The sequence below is a fragment of the Haliotis rubra genome, unplaced genomic scaffold, assembly GCF_003918875.1.
Source record: "Haliotis rubra isolate DU_JTF1 unplaced genomic scaffold, ASM391887v1 Scf79, whole genome shotgun sequence".
Classification (NCBI taxonomy): Eukaryota; Metazoa; Mollusca; class Gastropoda; order Lepetellida; family Haliotidae; genus Haliotis; species Haliotis rubra.
This window is the reverse complement of record NW_025767512.1, coordinates 1,024,504-1,045,650: the sequence shown is the minus strand read 5'-3', so window position 1 is coordinate 1,045,650 and position 21,147 is coordinate 1,024,504. Positions and strand designations below refer to the sequence as shown.

At 43.8% G+C, this 21,147-nt stretch overlaps 1 protein-coding gene across 1 annotated transcript in view; it reads right to left on the bottom strand.

Annotated features, from left to right (window-relative positions):
• LOC124261135 (proline-rich protein 36-like) overlaps positions 1-20,789 on the bottom strand; it is a 33,352-nt gene extending 12,563 nt beyond the window's left edge. The window contains exons 1-4 of the mRNA XM_046695462.1: positions 20,653-20,789; positions 6,947-8,347; positions 6,209-6,812; positions 4,476-5,618 (exon numbers count right to left, since the gene is read on the bottom strand). Coding sequence (XP_046551418.1) covers positions 4,476-5,618; positions 6,209-6,812; positions 6,947-8,347; positions 20,653-20,789 — 3,285 coding nt within the window. The remainder of the gene's footprint in view (positions 1-4,475; positions 5,619-6,208; positions 6,813-6,946; positions 8,348-20,652) is intronic.
• Positions 20,790-21,147: the final 358 nt, after the last annotated feature.

Below are 21,147 nucleotides of genomic sequence, written 5' to 3'. Positions count from 1 at the left end.
ACTTGTAAGACTAAACTGAGACAAGTCACTGTAAGTGTTGTGCTTATTTTTAGAAGAGTGTGGGAAAACATCCTTTTAACTGAAATAGCCTGGGTGTTGCTGGTGTTTTGCTGTCAGGTGCAACAGCACTATGTGTATGTCAGGCTGCCATCACCTAGCCCAGGAAAACTTCAGTAGGTGGATCGAAGTTTACAATCTCTCTGCATGTGCCATTGCTTGCTGACAGAGTTACTTGACAGGGTATCAGGTGGTCAAAATGGCGGGGTAGCCAGTGTAATTGTGCCCTGCATTTGGTTAGAGTGAAAGGAAAGCTTATTGTGTTTTCAAAATCTCTTTCGATGAGCAGTGACTCAAGTAACCTTGCTCCAAGGCTGCACTGATTGCTAAGCACATGGATGTATAGTAATTCTATCCTTTCAAGAGTGGCCAACTTTTTGTTCATATACAGTACTTCCCTCTAGGTAACAATGTATTGAGAAAGAGCTTGACCTAAAACAGTGGCCTAGTTTTGGGTCATATAGAGAAACATCCCTCCAGGTACCCATATATGGAGAGCTTGGCCATAAACAGTGGCCTACTTTTGGGTCATATAGAGAACATCCCACCGGGTACCCATATGTATGGAGAGCTTGTCCTTCAACAGTGGCCCAGTTTGTGATATGCACAATACACAAAATACTGCTTGGTACCCAGGCTACAACTGAGACAGATCTGTATGGTCTATGCACGAGAGCAATAGCAAGATATAATTCCCTCATTCTCACCTTGTGTCCTTATCTCAGAAGACTATCAGGGGCAACATGATAGACAGGAGAATGTGATATTTGTTCTAAAAACATCCCCGGAAGATGTCTTTGTTTGTGTACTTCAGATAACGAATGACTGTTAAGATACTCATAGTTCGCCAAAATACTGGCGCAGAAATACATCCAGACTAAACCCAGTCTCTGAATATGTATAATTTGGATAGAATCAAATATTTCCTTTTAAATTGAAAAGGAGTGAGTGAGTTTAGTTTTACGCCGCTTTTAGCAATATTCCAGCAATATCACAGCGGGGGACACCAGAAATGGACTTAACACATTGTGCCCATGTGGGGAATCAAACCGGGTTTTCGGCGTGACGAGCGAACGCCTTAACCACTAGGCTACCCCACCGTCCCAAATTGAAAAGGAGACCAGTGAGATGGGAGATTCAGAACCTGAGGAAATGTAGACTTGCTTCATGTAGGTTTTTGGTCGGTTTATCGTTTAACGCCGCACTCAGCAATATTCCAGCTATATGGCGGCGGTCTGTAAATAATTGAGTCTGGGCCAGACAATCCAGTGATCAACAGCATGAGCATCGATCTGCACAATTGGGAACCGATAACATGTGTCAACCAAGTCAGAGAGCCTAACCACCCAATCCTGTGAGTCGCCTCTTACGACAAGCATGGGTTGCTGAGGACCAACTCACTGATCTTCACTGCTTGCTTCATTTAGGGCTTTAGCATTGCAGAAAGGGTTTTGGAATGGAAAATTATGCGGTTCAGGCACTCTGTGACAGTCTGAAATACAACTACACCCAGCAACAAAAGAAGAAAAATCTGACCAGTTCCACCAGCGGTCAAATGATGCAGGTTTAAGATGCTTGTTCGGAATCGGGCAACTGCCGAAAGACGAGCAGGGCTTGGTTCACAGCGTTCAGCAAGGGAAATAACGTGGTTTAGGGACTCTGTGACAGTCTAAAATACATACTCGCCAAGAAAAGAAGAAGAATCTGACCAATTCCGTCAGTGGCCAAGTGATGCATGTTAGGTTAAAGAATCTTGTTCGGAAGACCAGCAGGGTATAGTTCACAGGGTTCGAGGCTAATTTCAGCCTGACGCACTGACTGATAGCAGCATCTGCACCCTGTCAGTCTGCCAACGCTGCTATTGCTTCTGTTTTCCCATGGCTTATTGCTTGACATTTTAAGTGGGAAGTGGCTGAGAAATGCTCCTGTCAATTTTCATGTCTTTCCCTGCAGTGGGAACATTTGGCCCACAATGGCAAGTAACTGTGAGTGACACCCCGGTTGTAAGGATCGCTACTCCTGACATCAGCACATCAATAACTCTCACAGCTTTTTTGATGGACTGTGTTGGCAAGTTTTGTTCTTATCAGGATTTTGACTGAGTTCTAAGTTACGCAGACAGGTGTGAATGTGTTTTAAAGATTTTACCTTCAAGATGGCTTTGTCATTTTGACCTTTTACACAACACGATATTTAAAAAAAGGCTGTAAAACATTGAGGCCAGGTCGACATTTATTTAGTTTCAAAAGTTTAAGAATTTGACTATTTTCCTCCAAAGATCCTTGGTAGAATAGGTCTTCAGCAATCCATCCTTGCCACAAAAGGTGACTATACTTGTCGTAAGAGGCGACTAAACGGGATCGGGTGGTCAGGCTCGCTGACTTGGTTGACACATGTCATCGGTTCCCAATTGTGCAGATCGATGCTCATGCTGTTGATCACTGGATTGTCTGGTCCAGACTCAATTATTTACAGACCGCCGCCATATAGCTGGAATATTGCTGAGTGCGGCGTAAAATTAAACTCACTCACTCACTCACTCCTCCGAAAATATAATTGTCAGAAATGAGTCCAGTTAGTTCATGTGTAAATATCGCATTTTTTATGGTGTCTTTTAGATGGTTTAGCATTTTCTAAATGGGATTATGCTCCAGTCAGTGAGCTTTTATATATCATTCTTTTTCTTACAAGCAGTTAAAAGACTTTTAGTCTTAATATATTTTGTTTAAGTTCATTATTTTTTACAAGATATGTTTTCTTAAAGATGGAATATGTATCAGTTTAAATAATTATAATTTGTGCCACCTGTAACTATGGTAACATGTTGCAAAATGAAAGGTTTGGCACTATTAGTTTAGAGAGAATGATGTGGTCAATTTCAATATAACACGCAAATTTGCCTCCATTTTATGAAAGCATTAACAAGTCGTCTGTAATATTGTGTTATTAACAGAGAAATAATGTTTTCCTAAAATGTTGCTTGATGCATTTGATCAAAATACAGCATTTAACTTAACATCGCAGTACTTTCATAACTGTTGCAAAATGAATCCGGCTTTGATGCATGACAACACATGTCATTGAAATCAGTTGTTAATGTCGACATTTCTTCCCTTTCAAGTATGTAATCTGACAAACAGGTCCTGAACCCTTCTTGGAGATTTACATGTATTTATAGAGATAAACATCGTATCATTCATTTATTCCGCTTGATGCGCAATATTTTGAAGTCAGTAATACCACTGTGCCAAGCACTTTGAAGTAGCCCAATAACAAAAAGCTAATTGAACGAAAACCATTTCTAAATGTCAAGCAGTTTAAATTTGAATCCTCCCAGTGTTTATTTGTCATTTTGCTCCATCAACGCTGTCATTACGCATACAACAACATTTCAAATATCAGCCCTCTCTGCTGAGTGCCTTTTTAACAGGCGACCTTGAAATCTGAAACCTGTTAACGAAACCACGTATCAGTCCTGGGCCTGGGGTGTATACATTCGCCTCCACTGAAGTGTAGAATTAGGTCAGGCAAAACTACTTATTGCATTTACATTGATTTTTTATGGTTCATACATTATTCTTAAGCACTTGGGAATCAAGATTCAAGGTTTGGGTTGAAAATGTGCCTCTTTGGTATGAATTTCATTCACCTAACCACCTTACCCAGTCAGTGAGTGTGTGAGTTTAGTTTTATGAAACTTTCAGCAATATTCCAGCAATATGACAACAAGGGACACCAGAAATGGGCTTCACACATTGTACCCATGTGAGTTAACAGTCAGATTCACATTTCACAACAAAGTCATAAGGTGGCACCACAAACTTCACCGAACATCATACAACACATTATGTGAGTTTTGAGAAGGAAAATGATTTTTAAAATGTACAATTTTATTGCATTTAAAAAAGGAATTTGTTATGACGTTAACAATAGACTTTTCCCACAACAAAGAAGTATTTGTGTCTCGCCTCAAAGTGAAATACACCCTCAAGCATGACTGCTAACACTCCAGACTCCATGCAAAACCACGTTCCTTGTGTGTGGAGCTTTGTAGCAAGAGCATGGCCTACAATCAAGACATGGCTTCAAGAGCCTGTGCAGAGACCTTGCCAGGGACGACCTGTTGTTTACTAAGTTATGCACCCAAGTGTGAACAGCATGCTGGGAAGAATACTTAGAATTTCATCCCTAAACTCTGGATGTCTGTGCCGTCATTTAAGTGTCAAGGAAATATGTTCGGAGATAGGGTATTGAAGGAGAGTTCTCGAAATGATTGACGGTCAAAGTAGCTTCTTGTTCTGCTAGGTGGCATTTCAGCAAAATAGTTTTGAATGAGGTGGCAGAACATGGTATTTGATGGATATGGTCATTGGGCAAGTGTGTAGTGTTTGTTTATATATTATAATGGATGTCTGTACTGATTGGAATCTGGAGGAAGGGTGGAGATTGGGGAGGGTGTTGGAGGATTGGGAGGGTGGTTGAGATTGGGGAGGGTGGTGGAGATTGGGGAGGCTGGTGGAGATTGTGGGAGGCTGGTGGAGATTGGGGAGGGGGTGGTGGAGATTGGGGAGGGAGGAGGTGGAGGTGGGAGGGTGGTGGAGATTGGGGAGGGTGGTGGTGGTGGAGATTGGGGAGGCTGGTGGGAGGTGGGGAGGTGGTGGGTGGTGGAGGTGGGGAGGTGGTGGAGATTGGGAGGGAGGGTGGTGGAGATTGGGGGAGGCTGGTGGAGGTGGGGGGAGGTTGAGAGGTGGGAGGTGGGGGAGGGTGGTGGAGGTGGAGATTGGGGAGGGGGAGGTGGAGGTGGGGAGGGTGGTGGTGGGTGGGGGAGGTGGTGGAGATTGGGAGGTAGTGTGGTGGAGATTGTGGTGTGGTGGGAGGTGGGGATTGGGGTGGTGGAGATCAGGGGAGGGAGGATGGAGGTGGGAGGGTGGTGGGAGATTGGGGAGGATGGTGCAGATTGGGAGGGTGGTGGAGGTGGGAGGGTGGTGGAGGGTGGGGGAGGGTGGTGGAGATTGAGGAGGGTGGTGGAGATTGGGGAGGGGAGGATGGAGGTGGGGAGGAGGTGGTGGAGGTGGGGAGGGTGGTGGATTGTGAGGGTGGTGGAGATTGGGGAGGAGGATGGGAGGTGGGAGGTGGGTGCAGATTGGGGGAGGATTGGGAGAGTGGTGCAGATTTAGGAGGAGGAGTGGTGGAGATTGGGAGGGTGGTGGGATTTGGGAGGGTGGTGGGAATGGTGGAGATTGAGGAGGAGGATGAGAGATTGGGAGGAAATTGGTGCAGTTTGGGGTGGTGGTGGAGATTGTTGTGTGTGGTGGAGATTGTGATTGTGGTGGAGATTGGGGAGGAGGATGGAGAGGTGGGAGAATTGGTGCAGTTTGGGAGGAGTGGTGGAGATTGAGGAGAATGGGTAGAGATGGTGGAAATTGGGAGGGAGGAAATTGGGGAGGGGTAGGGATTGGGAGGGTGGTGGAGATTAGGAGGCTGGTGGAGATTGGGAGGAGGCTGGTGGAGATTGGGGAGGTGGTGGAGAGTTGAGGAGGGTGGTGGAAATTTGAGAGAGGCTGGTGGGAGGTGGTGGAGGTAGGGAGGGGTGAGGTGGTGGAGTGAGAGAGGGAGGTGGTGAGAGATTGAGGAAGTTGAGGTGGGAATTAGAGGAGAAAGGTGAAATTAGGGAGATCGGGAGGAGGATGAAATATCGGGAGGGTGGTGGAGATTGGGGAGGATGGTGCAAATTAGAGGAGTGGTGGAGGTGGGAGAATTGGTGGGAATTTAGGAGAAGTGGTGGGAAGATAGGTGGGGTAGGGAGGGAGAGATGGAAATTAGGGAGGAGTGGTGATTACAGTTTAGGAGAATTTGGTGGAAGGTATTGTGTGAGTGGGAATTGCTTAATTGAGGTGGGGAATTAGGAGAGGATAGAATTAGGAAAGAGTACAGTTTGGGGAGAGTGAGGAGAATTAGGAGGAGTAAGTGGAGAATTGAGAGAGATAGAATTGGGAGGAATTGAGTACAGTTTGGGAGAAGGTAGTGGGATTAGGGGAGGTAAAGTGGGAATGAAAAATGGGAAATTGGGAGGCTGGTGGAAATTAGAGAGCTGGTGGGAATTAGGAGAATTGAGTGGCAGATTAGGGAGGATTGGGAGGTGTGCTAGTACAGAATTAGGGAGGGTGGTGGAGATTTGGGAGGATGGTGGAGATTGTGGGAGATGGTGGGGGGTGGGGATTGGGGAGGAGGATGGAGGTGGGAGGTGCAGTTTGGGGAGGGTGGTGGGAGATTGTGTGGTGGAGATTGTGGATTGTGGTGGAGGTGGGGGAGGAGGATGGGGAGGGAGGGTGGTGCAGTTTGGGGAGGGTGGTGGAGATTGAGGAGGGTGGTGGGGAGGAGGATGGAGATTGGGAGGGTGGTGCAGTTTGGGGAGGGTGGTGGAGATTGAGGGAGGGTGGTGGAGATTGGGAGGCTGGTGGAGGGTGGGAGGGTGGTGCAGACTGTGGAGGATTGGGAGGGTGGTGCAGATTAGGGGAGGGTGGTGGAGATTGGGGGAGGGTGGTGGAGGATTGAGGGAGAGGGCTGAGTGGAGGTGGTTGAGATGGAGAGGGTGGTTGGAGATTGTGGATTGTAGGTGGAGATTGGGGAGGAGGATGGGTGGGAGGGTGGTGCAGTTTGGGGGAGGGTGGTGGAGGTGAGGGAGGGTGGTGGAGATGGTGGAGGTGGGAGGGAGGCTGGTGGAGAAGTTGGGGGAGGGTGGTGGGGGTGGGAGGCTGGTGGAGGTGGGGAGTGGTGGAGATGGGGAGGGGTGGTGGGGAGATTGAGGGAGGGTGGTGGGAGGTGGTGGAGAGGATTAGGGAGGGTGGTGAGTGTGTGGGGTGGAGGAAGTGGAGGGTGGGGAGGAGACTAAGAGAGGGGGTGGGGAGGAGGATGGAGATTGAGAGGGTGGTGGGGGTGGGAGGGTGGTGGAGATTGTGATTGTGGTGGAGATTGGGGAGGGAGGATGGATGGGTGGGAGGGTGGTGGAGATTGAGGAGGGTGGTGGGAGGTGGGAGGGTGGTGGAGATGGTGGAGGTGGGGAGGAGGATGGAGGGTGGGAGATTGGGGCAGTTTGGGGGAGTGGTGGAGATTGTTGTGTGGTGGGAAGGTGATTGTGAGGTGGAGGTGGGGAGGGAGGGATGGAGGTGGGAGGGTGGTGCAGTTTTGGGGAGGGTGGTGGAGGTATTGGGGAGAAATTGGTGGAGATTGGGGAGGAGGATGGAGATTGGGAGGGTGGTGCTGTTTGGGGAGGGTGGTGGGAGATTGAGGAGGGTGGTGAGATGGTGGAGGCTGGTGGAGAGTGGGGGGAGGCTGGTGGGAGATTGGGAGGGTGGTGCAGATTGGGAGGGAGGAGTGGTGCAGATTGGGGAGGGTGGTGGGGAATTTGGGAGGATGGTGGAGATTGAGGAGATGGTGGGATTGGGGGGAGGAGGATGGAGATTGGGAGGGTGGTGCAGTTTGGGGGAGAATTGGTGGGAGAATTGTTGTGTGAGTGGGGAGATTGTGATTGTGGTGGAGATTGGGGAGGAGGATGACCTGGGTGGAGAGGTTGGTGCAGTTTAGGGGGAATTGTGGTGCAGGAGATTGAGGAGGGTGGTGGAGATTGGGGAGGAGGGATAGAGATTGGGAGGGTGAAAGATGCAGTTTGGGGAGGGTGGTGGGAGATTGAGGGAGAGATTGGGTGAGATTGGGGAGGCTGGTGGAGGAGGGAGGGTGGGTGGGGAGATTGTGGAGGATTGGGAGGGTGGTGGAGATTGGGGAGGGTGGTGGAGATTGGGAGGGTGGTGGATTGGGGAGGAGGATAGAGATTGGGAGGGTGGTGCAGTTTGGGGAGGGTGGTGGAGATTGAGGGAGGGTGGTGGAGATTGGGGAGGCTGGTGGAGGTGTGGAGGGTGGTGGAGATTGTGGAGGATTGGGAGGGTGGAGATTGGGAGGGTGGTGGGAGATTAGGGAGGGTGGAGGTGGAGATTGGGAGGAGGAGATGGAGATTGGGAGGTGGTTGAGATTGAGGTGCAGGTGGGGGAATGGTGGAGATTGGGAGGTGGTGAGATTAGGAAGATTGGTGGAGATTGAGGAGGGAGGGTGGAGATTGGGGAGGATGGTGGAGGAGGATGGTGGAGAGTGGGGGAGGATGGTGGAGATTGGGGAGGATGGTGGGAGATTGAGGAGGGTATTGAGGAGGAGGGTGCTGGAGATTGAGGAGGGTGGTGGAGATTGGGGATATGGTGGAGATTGGGGAGGGTGGTGGGGATAAGGGGTGTGTAATGTTCTGGACAGATGAAAAGGAGGAACTATGGACTGGGTGCAGAGATAGGGGTGTGGAGAGATGGGAGAGGCAAAGGGATGGTTTGGAGGGATTGGAGAATTGAAAGAAAGGGAAAGAACTATTTTCAGATTGGACGAGATCTTATCAAACTGCCCAAAGAGGTAAACACTGTAAATATGTATATCTGTATACTGCAAACTAAATACTGCAGCATCTTCAACAAGCACAAACCTTCAATGTGTTATAAGACATTATTACTCATTAACTCAAATCCTTCTGTCATTGGTTAACTCTTTCAAGACAAAATCCTGATTATTGTCTACTAAAGTGTTACCAACTAACAATCTATGTTCAGTTATCCAGCCTTGACACTGATTAGTGTTGTATAGCTCCCTGATGTAGATCAGATGTAGATCTGTGTCAGTAGGAGAGTTGTGATGGGTGTGCCCACCTTGCCCCGCAGATAGTCCATATGATCTCTGTCCCCTGGGATACAGTACCTGGCATAAGGCCTTGCATGCCAACCTTCACCTCACTTATGGCTGTTGTACAGCAGGACCTTGATCATATATCTCTGTTGTACACCAGGGCCTTGATCATATATCTCTGTTGTACACCAGGGCCACTATGATGTATCTCTGTTGTACAGCCCGGCCTTGATCATCTATCTCTGTTGTACACCAGGACCTTGATCATATATCTCTGTTGTACACCAGGACCTTGATCATATATCTCTGTTGTACACCAGGACCTCTATGATGTATCTCTGTTGTACACCAGGGCCTTGATTATATATCTCTGTTGTACACCAGGGCCTTGATTATATATCTCTGTTGTATACCAGGGCCTTGATTATATATCTCTGTTGTACACCAGGGCCTTGATTATATATCACTGTTGTACACCGGGGGCTTGATTATATATCTCTGTTGTACACCAGGACCTTGATTATATATCTCTGTTGTACACCAGGGCCTTGATTATATATCTCTCTTGTACACCAGGACTTTGATTATATATCTCTGTTGTACACCAGGGCCTTGATTATATATCTCTGTTGTATACATCAGGGCCTTGATTATATATCTCTGTTGTACACCAGGGCCTTGATTATATATCTCTGTTGTACACCAGGGCCTTGATTATATATCACTGTTGTACACCAGGGCCTCATTATATATTTCTGTTGTACACCAGGACCTTGATCATATATTTCTGTTGTACATCAGGGCCTTGATTATGTATCTCTTACGCAGCGGGACATCCATTTTAATTTAAGTTCTGTCCTTTTGCATTACACAGAGCCCCCTCTGACTGGAGACACACAGTAAAAAGAAAACACTGATTAATCGATGGCTGTTCTAATTATCTTTGGTAGATGGGGGGTGGGTGGGGTGTTTTGGGAACGAGATGTGCAATATATATCAACTGTCATTTTTTAAATCCCAATTGTCCAATTGGTCTGCTATTTATGTCAGTTAGTATTTTTTAACATGAAACTCCTTTAAATGTCAACCAGTAACTGGTAGCAACCGGCTTCACAGTTACTACTGTCTCTGCTGTCATGTCTCCATGTCATGTCTCCCTGTCATGTCTCCATGTCATGTCTCCATGTCATGTCGCAGTCGCGACGAACTTCGAAGGTCACTTCAAGGAGAAGTTTTCATTATATTTAGTACAGAATACTGGTTACACAGTGTGTATGCTACAGTAACACCAAAGGACAAAACTATATGATGATGATAGAACTAATAATAATAGTAATGCAACATGATGGTATGACTCATTTCTTTCATTGCCATATTTGTGGATGTGACCTCGTCTTTTTCGTAATACTAATGAAATTATTTATATCATTGAATTTTCTTTCCCTTTTGACACTAATTTGATTGACAAGATTCAGGAAAAACATGACAAATATGTGGACCGTGCTTAAGAAATGTCAAGCTTACATTCCTGGTACCAAATTGTCCGACTCTCCATTGTATTTGGTGCCTCAGGTAAGATAGCCGCCAATCTCTTGACTGACATTGGAAGAGTACCTGTGCTTGCTGGTTACTTTGGGTAATGCAGAAGGCTGTAGTGTTAGGGAGTCTACACATTCTCAGAAAAGTTCTTGGTGAGTTCAACTTAGTCTGTCTCACAGTCCCTCAACTGCATTATTTTCCAGGCCCTCCCTGCAATCCAAAACCCTTAAATGAGGCAAGTCTAGATCTTCCTCAAGTTCCTCTAATCTCACTGGGCCTCCTTTTCAATTTAAATGGGATTATTTGTTACTATTGAAATTATATATATTCAGAGACTAAACTTAGTCTAGGTTCAACTAGCCAGCACTTCTTGGTAGAAGTACCTTTCTCTGTCTGGGCAACGTGTGGAGGAGCCAAGGGCCCTGGGCTGATGAGATGAACCAGTCTGACTGTGCCAGGATCACCTGAACCCTCTTTGTTGAATTCATTAATTTCAATCTTCTACAGCCTGGGGAAATTTATGCCAACAAACCTTTTTGATAAAGCCAATGAAATTATGTATGTTATTGAGTTTTCTGTCCCTTTTGACAGCAATATGATTGACAAGATTTAGGGCAAGTCAGGCTTGCCATTGTACTTGCTGCCCTTGGTTTGGTACCTCCTGATCTCTTTCCGAAGATAAGGAGTGTGCCCGGGTTCTCCACCAGGAGCAAAGCTCTTCTGACACTCTGGGTAAAACCAAAGGCTGCAGTGTTGGGGAGTCTCCATATTCTCCAGAAAGTTCTTGCAGGGTTCACCTTAGACTTACACCAGTCTCTGAGGTAATAATAAATAGTCTAAATGATAATTTCTAAAACAATATAAACAACAGACTGGGGTCCTTAGATATCTATCGTTAAAGGATAGAACTAATACACATCCATTGACTTAGCTTTCAGTACAGCCTTGGAGCAAGGCTAGGTTCACCTGGGCAGCGATTCTTGGGGGAAGTCCCATACACTATCTGGGCTGTATATAGAGGGTGTCCTGATCTGACCTGATGATGAGCCTGACCAGACTACTGTGCCAGCACCAACCTGCCTCGCTCTGCTGAATTGTATTTTAGCTTTGATAATAATATATGCATGGGATACAGGCTGGGAAGCTGGTGTGATATTCATCATAACAAATGCTTGGAAAGTTGACAAATGTGTGTGAGTGCTTCATGTTTAACCACATTCAATGAGCGACATGTTTTGTCAGAATCGGCAGATACCATATAATAGATATATGGTCTCTGATATTGGAGTGAACTAGAACACACTTAGTTCAATATTAGTTACTAGACACATATAAACATCTGCCGCACTTCATCATTGAGAGGGATTTAGAAGTGGGAGCTGTAAGGAGCTTGATAACAGAGTTAGAATCGCAAATGAAACATCTCTCTCACTGCAATAGTTGTTCACTTGAGAATAAAAAAACTCGTTGATGAATCGATGTTCCCTATTATGTTTCCCTCAGTATATTCTAGGTATATTGTATAAACTATATGGATGATAGATGAGGGGAAAGTTAAAATGCATTTAAAGAAATTGATGTTTGGATTATTTCTTTGAATTACAAGAAAAAGAGGTGCTTCCCATGACATTAAGTTTCTTTGCAGTTTTTTTACCATTTGTAATAACAAAGAAGTCATGTATCAGAATGTTAACAACATTTTCTTCAGTTGTTGACTTCAGAAAAGTAGTAAAAGAAACTTTTGAGATAGTCCCTGATACAGGGAAAATAGTTTTCCAGGTTTTCACACAGTTTCTGTCATCAAGCGGAAGAGATGCTGATGATGTACTATAATGGCCATCCCCGTGTTCAAGTCATAAAAAGAACGGGACCAAAACAATTTCCTTGCATGCCTCCTCACTCCACTTTCACATCATTCCAAGTGATGAAAGGTAGCCATTGTAACGATATTACAGGTTGCAAGAAAAGTGCTTAGTTTCAATCTAAAAACTGAAAATTACATCTAGGTAAATTATCAATGCTGCCATTGCAGTGTTTCCTTTTGACAGAGCAATTTTTAGCCAATTATTACATGAATTTTTAAGCATTGACAATTATCTTTAGAAATGTATCCTACAATTTGCATGAATGGTCAGCAAGTTTATGCATTTTGCTTTTGTTCCCTGGGCTCTTTGAATCCATTTGTTCAGTAAAATATTGATTTCTGGAGAAACATGACATTTTGGAATAAACAAGTAAACTAGATTTCCAACTGTTATGACTCATTTGTCATCTTTATCAAACTGTGCAGAAGTAATCCTATCTAACTTACAATCGACTGCAGCTGCGATGGGTGGGATTATGCACAGAGCAGACAGGTTCCTGGTTCAGACAAAACAATAAGACAACCATGTTTTGAATGTTTGTTGGAGTTTTGGAAGATAAAGTCAAGGCTCCAAGTGTTCCTGATGCGTTTTGGTGATTAGGGGCCCCAGCATATCAAGGTGGAATGAAGGTTTAATGTCGTAACAGCATTATTTCAGCCCTATGGCCTTATCTAAGGTGTGGCAGAAATCTGTCGTCCCGGGTTTGAATCTCGGTCCACCCTGGTCATGTTTCTCGGTTTGTCAGCACCATACCTGTGACTGAGTTTCCTCAAAGTGAAAGAGGGGCAGTGGGGTAGCCTAGTGGCTACAGCGTTCGCTCGTCACGCCGAAGATGCGGGTTCGATTCCCCACATGGGTACAATGTGTGAAGCCCATTTCTGGTGTCCCCCGCCGTGATATTGCTGGAATATTGCTAAAAGTGGCTTAAAACCAAACTCACTCACTCACTCACTCACTCACTCACTCACTCACTCACTCACTCACTCACTCACTCACTCACTCACTCACTCACTATGTCTGACGCACTCACTCACTCATGTCTCACTCTGTACTCACTCACTTCACTCACAGTGGAATATGTCTGAGGCCTGCATCACATGTGCTTGCTTCCACATGAAGCTGTGATGTCACAGGGACGCTGTTCACACCAACACACTCACTTATTTCATGGATGGTGGGGATGCCTTGTGGCGGAAGTGTAAGCACATGAAACTTAAGGCCAGGGTCGTTTATCACGCAGGTAACAATGTGTGAAGCCCAAACTCACACTCTCTTTCCCATTAATATTCTACAAATCACCAGGGCGGTGGAGTAGCCTAGTGGTTAAATCATTTGCTCATCACGATTCCCAACGTGGTACAATGTGTGAAGTTCAAACTCAAACTCTCTTTCCCATTAATATTCTACTGATAACCAGGGCGGTGGAGTAGCCTAGTGGTTAAAGCGTTTGCTCGTCACACCGAAGACCCGGGTTCGATTCCCCACAAGCCCATTTCTGGGGTCCCCCACCATAATATTTCTGGAATATAGCTAATAGCGGTGTAAAACCATACTCACTCACTCTACTAGTCACCAGAATTATCTCCCTTGTTCTTTATGGTTCATAGAGTGAATATTGTTTTATGCTGTATCAGCAGTTCAGTTCAACTTGGGTTCAGAAATGAAAAACCCGTGTTTCTAATTTCACTAGTAATATTACCAATGTTAATTAATCTGTAAATTATTTGTAAAATTAAAAGTGCTAAATTTGAGCAGCACATATGTTCCAAAATCAACACCTTTCATAGAAAATAGATCAGAAGTAATATACTTTGCAGTGGCCTAATAATTGAATACCTGCTGATTGGAACAGGATATATTTGAGAATTACAAGGGCTGTTATGACTCACCCGTGTATTCAGTGAATCAAACTGTTACCCTTCATGAATTCAATTCATTATTTGCTATCACTTTAATCAATTTTCCTAAATGTTTTTAAAAAGAGTGTTTTCCACTTAAATTGGTCTGTTATTTATCAAAGTGTGACAAAAATGATAAAATATAGATGCATGGCATGATAATACACAACACCAATATAAATTCAGTTTGCCATTACTGTATGAAGGTTATTGGTTGGTTGGGTAACGCTGCACTCAGAAAATCCAGTGATCAACAACATGAGCATCGATCTTCGCATTAGGGATACGATGACATGTGTCAACCAAGTCAGCGAGCCTGACCACCCGATCCCATTAGTCGCTGTTACAACAAACATTGGTTACTGAATTCCAATTATAACCAGGATCTTCACGGATCTCCATTATTTAGGTCACTCGGTCATTGTCATATTAAATTAACACTGTCAACATGGTGAAATATGTTAGAAAATATATTTCGTCAATATTTCAGTTTATGTACTAAAAAATACATCAGCTCCTGACTTGTTTGTGTAATTGTAAAAATATTCATATTCATTACCCTACAGTCACGATATGTATGGAATTCATATCAGAGTGGTCACGACGCAACCCAGATTATTACTGACATTAACGGAATATCTAATGTTCAAAATACTTCCTGTTAAGGCTTGCTTTACATATCGAAGCCTAGTTTCATCCAGTATGAATTAAGGTTATGTGTGTAGTATTCATTATGAGAAACAGAACAATAAAATTTGCATTACTATTCCAAAAATGATGGCATGGGAAGAATATATATCCTGTGTTGTCTCCATCGGAATTAATGTTGCAGCTAGTTTTCCTTTTTCATTGTGTGCTGATGGAATCATGAACGAAAACGTCACTTTCATCTATTTGCAGGTACCTAATGGCATGTTCCAGCCCAGTGCTTTGTGATATTGATTAAGGCGTGATTATTACCTTCTTGTTTGCCGTTGCTGTCATTGTAGGATTTGAAGGACATTCAATGTCATCAGGAACTGGAGGAAGATGGGTTCTGGCTGATTTCATTTGGTGGAAAGATTTGGTGCAGTGGTTGAAGTTGCAATCCTAGCTGTGCTTTTCGTGGGTTCAAACCCATGTCTGATGTTCGGTTGTCGGGCGTGCTTCCTGAAACTGGCAGGATCTGGTGCTTGTGGGTTTGAGTGAGTGAGTGAGTTTAGTTTTACCCACTTTTAGCAATGTTCCAGCAATATCACGGCAGGGGACACCAGACATGGGCTTCACACATTGTACCCACGTAGGGAATCGAACCTGGGTCTTCAACATGAAAAGCAAATGCTTTACCAACCTGGCTACCCCACTGCTCCATTGTGGGTTTGAATCCCATATCCCTGATGCGATATGTTCTCTCTCTGACCTTCCATACAGCACCAATGTGGTTCAGTAACTGAAGTGCCTCCAAGCTGCCAGGAACAAATTCTATATGTTTGAATCCCATATCCCTGAATCTATATGTTCTCTTTCTGACAACCGCCTCCGTGGTGTAGTGGTTAGAGCGTCCACCCGGAGAGATGAAGGTTGCAGGTTCGGTCCACGACCGCGTCATACTAAAAGACGTTAAAATATGGTACTTGTTGGTCCCTGCCTGGCCCTCGGCATTAATGGGTACAACAAGGACTGGTCGGCTCGGAGTCAGTATAATGTGTCTGAGTGGGGTATTCCTGCTTCACTGCGGCATGGTATCTCAGTGGGCTAGCACTATAAAACCAGCTTAAGTCTGGGTTAGTACAAGCAGCCGCACATACACATACACACGCATGCACGTTGTCATATGAGCGAAATATTCTCAAGAGCGACGTTAAACCCAATTTCACCTCACCTCACCTCTCTTTCTGACCCTCCATACAGCGCCAATGTGATTCAGTAACTGAAGTGCCTCCAAGCTGCCAGGAACAAATTCTATATGTTTGATTCCCTCAGTATGATCCTGTCTTTGCCAGCAGAACATGGATGCTCTCTGCTTTTACCAAAGAGGTAAATGGCCATTACACAACTAAAGACTTTACAACCAGGTGATCTATGTGTCCCGTAATACTTGAAAAGCAGCGTTGGTATCAACATATGTCAACTCATCAGACCCGAAGGAATGAATAGGTCCCCAGAAACCTAATCTGGTCTTAAGATGTGACCGAATGCATTAGGTGAGATATGGGTTAGAATTGATCTTCAGTAACCCATGCTTGTCGTAAGAGACGACTAACGGGATCAGGTGGTCATGCTCGCTGACTTGGTTGACACATGTCATCGAATCCCATTTGTGTAGATCGATACTCATGATGTTGATCACTGGATTGCCGCCATATTGCTGGAATATTGCTGAGTGTGGCTTAAAACTAATTTCACTCACTCACTCACTCACTCACTCACTCACTCACTCACTCACTCACTCACTCACTCACTCACTCACTCACTCACTCACACTCACTCACTCACTCACTCACTCACTCACTCCTCCTCACTCACTCACTCACTCACTCACTCACTAGGTGGTCTGACTAGGTGACTAGGGATATAGCCTGTCATCGTCTAATCAATATTCTAAATATCTATCACTGAATTATTTGGTCCAGGCCCAAACATTTAAAGGCTACCATCATTTAACTGAAAACATGCTGAGTAGGGTGTTCAACAAACAACAACATCCTTTAAGAGGTTCATTTACGATGGGTTCAAGGGTGACATTCTTACAGCGTCATTGATGTTGCCACTGGGTGGACCTGTTGTTCATTAAGCAGATATCGGAGTGGGAGTAATTAGCAGCCCTGGGTGATATGGATGCGTCAGCCAAGGGTGTGTGCTCATTCTGATACTGTTTCTGATGCTGGACAATTAGAGGTAATTAACAACACACAATTAGTTATATCCGTTATTCGGAACTCTAATCATGCACACAGCTCCAAAGTTTTATGTGGAATATAAATCATACTTTGTTTTTCTTCAGTTTGTGTGGTGGTGTGGTGTGGTGTGGTGTGTGGTGGTGTGGTGTGGCATGGCATGGTGTGCGATGTGGCATGAATGAGTGAGTGAGGGAGTGAGTTCCAGTTTATAGTCACAGCGGCAGTATTTCAGCCATATCGTGACTTGAATGGTGTGGTGTGTATGTGTGAAGTGGTGTGTGTTGTGATGTGTGTGATATGTGTGGTGTGTGATATGTTTGGTGTGTGATATGTTTGGTGTGTGATATGTGTGGTGTGTGATATGTGATGTGTGTGATATGTGTGGTGTCAGATATGTATGGTGTGTGATATGTGTGGTGTGTGATCATGATATGTGATGTGATGTGTGTAGTGTGAGATGTGTTGTGTGTTTGGATAGTGTGATTTGATGTTATGTGGTATGGTGTAATATACTTTGATGTGATGTGTGTGGTATTTGCGTGATGTGTGTGTTTTGCATGATGTGATGTTTGTGGTGTGTGTATTGTGTTGTAATGTGTGATGTGTTATGGCATGCTGTGCTGTGGTATGGTGTGTGTGAGGTTAAAATGAGTTGATTTTTAATGGAATGGCCTTGCCTGTTTAAGACAGACTCTGATGCATGAGCATTTTGCATTTTTAACTCCACAACACTGTCACATATTTCACTGTGATGGAATATATTGATGCATGGAATGATGTAAATGTTTTCACAATGTCATCATAGGCCAACCAAAGAAATTGATGATTTCTTCCAATAGCAAACTTTTAAAGTATTCCACAGTGCTGATCAATACCTGTTCATGTTCAGAAGATCCTTACCCAAAATCTGTTTCATTAAAATAAGAGATGAGATTCCAAAAACATATCCTACTTTTATAAATCAAAGTGCTTCAGTTTTGAAACTGTGTAAAAAGATATTTCCATGGGTTATTGAGTATTCAACAATGTTCGCTGTGCTGAAATATCAACATCTGAAGCCAGCTCTCACAACTTTTTCTAATCCGACTTCCAGGAAATGAATGTCCAATAACATCTGCAAAACAGAAAATGCTGAATGTCATCCCATAATTAACTTGCTCATTCCCCGAGATGCATCAATACCAGCTTGTTTTATTTTTTATACAGATTCCTTGCTGAGACCATTGTCTCTATTGCGAGAAGCCTCGTACAGGACCTTGGTCGATACGTACAAGTGTATCACTCTATGTTGCTAATGCAATGTCCAACATTCAAATAGATACAAGTAGGAAGTAATGTGTACAAAATCCACACAAAATGATATTTGTGTGCACAGTAGTCAATTGCTGTAGTCATTTGCTCATTGTCAAGCCAATGATTTCTCCAGGAGGCCCATTACGGCCGGCATATGTTTTCCTTGTTGGTCGGACCCCTGCTGCGAGGAAAGACACAGAACACGGACTGGTATCTAATGCGCCTTATTGAAAGCTCTGGTACAACAACATGGCCCTGTTTGAAAACAGAACAATGACCGGGCTGCCTGCTCATTTATGAAATCTGAGTAGTTCGTATTTTGTTGTGAAATAGCTGTCATTCCAGCAGTGTTAACAAGGCATTCAGAGGGTGTACTTGTGTATGATACTGTTGTTACTGGAGAAAGTGGGTGCGACTCAGTGCAGTCCCAGTCCTCAAAGAGACGATCGTACCAAGTTGTTTGCCTGCAACACAAATTTGACCTAAAAAGACACTGCTCTGCAAATTGCATGTGCAACCACAAATGCACTTGTTCATGCTTGTGTGCGTTAGTGCCGATTGTAGATGATTATGCAGTTTTGTAGTTCATGTTTTTGAAAATTATGAAATGCACGAAAACATCTTAACCTTAACAAATCAGTTTACTGTTATGTTTGTGGGACTCCTTGTCAGCAAACAAGATCAATTTTAAAACAAACAAATGAAACACATATGAACAAAATATGAATATGAAAAGTTGTAACTAATTAGCTTTGGGTCACCTAATATTGTGTCTGGGATACATATGTATGTAATTGGCAATTGATTTAAAAGATACAGACCGTTGTTGAATGTATATTTCGTCAGCATCAATATACATGTCTTCCTCGTTTATATATGTAAACTCTCATTACATCCTTGGTTTCCATAGTTACGTAATATTATGTTAATTGTAATTTATCAGTCATTATGCAAGTATCAGTGTCCTTGAAAATAATTAACAGATGAAGTTAAATGCTAAAATCAGAATAGCTTTTTGCAGTGTCAAGTTTAAATAGCAAACAATGAATGAGTGAGTGAGTTTATTTTTACTCTATTTTTAGCAATATATCAGCAATATCATGGCGGGAACACCAGAAATGGAGTTCACACATTGTACCTATGTGGAGAATCGAACCCGGGTCTTCGGTGTGACGAGCAAGCGCTTTAACCACTACGCTACCCCGCCGCCCCAAATAGCAAACAAAACATTACTTACTCATTATACTGGTTGCGTATTGACAGTTATTTATTTGTTTAATAGAAAGGCAGAGTGTTAGGACACCATACTTGAGTAAGGTGTTGAATGACCGTCAAAAACTTCCTATAACTTGCTGAGAATATCAAAGTCTATTGAATTGTAATGTTCATAGCATCAGACGAGAAATATGATATTCAATGAATAATAGCCTGCCATGCAAAATTGCAAATGTGGTGGTTTCCTGGCAGAGTGAGTGAGTGAGTTTTTCAAGTATCTTTCATCAATATTCCCACTCCATCACCCCAGAAGAGAAAATTATTTAGTCAATTTTAGGGCTGCGCATATAACCGGTTTACGCTGATCGAAAACCGGTAGTTTGACATGCATTCGGAAAACTTCTTAACACTTGGAAATCTTTGGCTATTGCCTTGTTTCATTTGTGCCAAATATTAATTACATTTTTATTTTGTCAGGATTAAAAGTTTTTATTAAAGCTTAATCAAGCATAGTGATTTTGTTGTGTTTTTGCTTTATATATCAAGCATTAACTTAATTATAAGTAGTTTTTTGTTTAAAAAACCTTCTTGCAATATCTTGCAATACATATCGCAATATATGCTTTCGCATTGCAATTTATCGCAATATGAAAATTCTCTGCAATGCCCACCCCTAGTAAATGTGATCATCAACAAACAGAAAGATGCAAAACAACATGGTTGGAAGAAGCAACACAACCTTCATGGTTGGAAGAAGCAACACAGCATGCATACCCTTCATGGTTGGAATAAGCAACACAGCATGCATACCCTTCATGGTTGGAATAAGCAACACAGCATGCATACCCTTCATGGTTGGAATAAGCAACACAGCATGCATACCCTTCATGGTTGGAATAAGCAACACAGCATGCATACCCTTCATGGTTGGAATGAAGCAACACAGCATGCATACCCTTCATGGTTGGAATAAGCAACACAGCATGCATACCCTTCATGGTTGGAATAAGGAACCCTTAAGCAACACAGCATGCATTCCCTTCATGGTTGGAATAAGCAACACAGCATGCATACCCTTCATGGTTGGAAGAAGCAACACAGCATGCATTCCCTTCATGGTTGGAATAAGCAGCAACACAGCATGCATACCATGCATACCCATGGTTGGAAGAAGCAACACAGCATGCATACCCTTCATGGTTGGAAGAAGCAACACAGCATGCATTCCCCTTCATGGTTGGAAGAAGCAACACAGCATTACCCTTCAGCAACACAGCATGCATTCCCTTCATGGTTGGAATAAGCAACACAGCATGCATACCCTTCATGGTTGGAATAAAGCAACACAACATGCATACCCTTCATGGTTGGAATAAGCAACACAACATGCATACCCTTCATGGTTGGAATAAGCAACACAGCATGCATACCCTTCATGGTTGGAAGAAGCAACACAGCATGCATTCCCTTCATGGTTGGAAGAAGCAACACAGCATGCATACCCTTCATGGTTGGAAGAAGCAACACAGCATGCATTCCCTTCATGGTTGGAATAAGCAACACAGCATGCATACCCTTCATGGTTGGAATAAGCAACACAGCATGCATACCCTTCATGGTTGGAGCATTTAGCAAGAATATTAAATCAAAAGGCCTTGGTTCCTGAGCACATTACAATGAAATTTT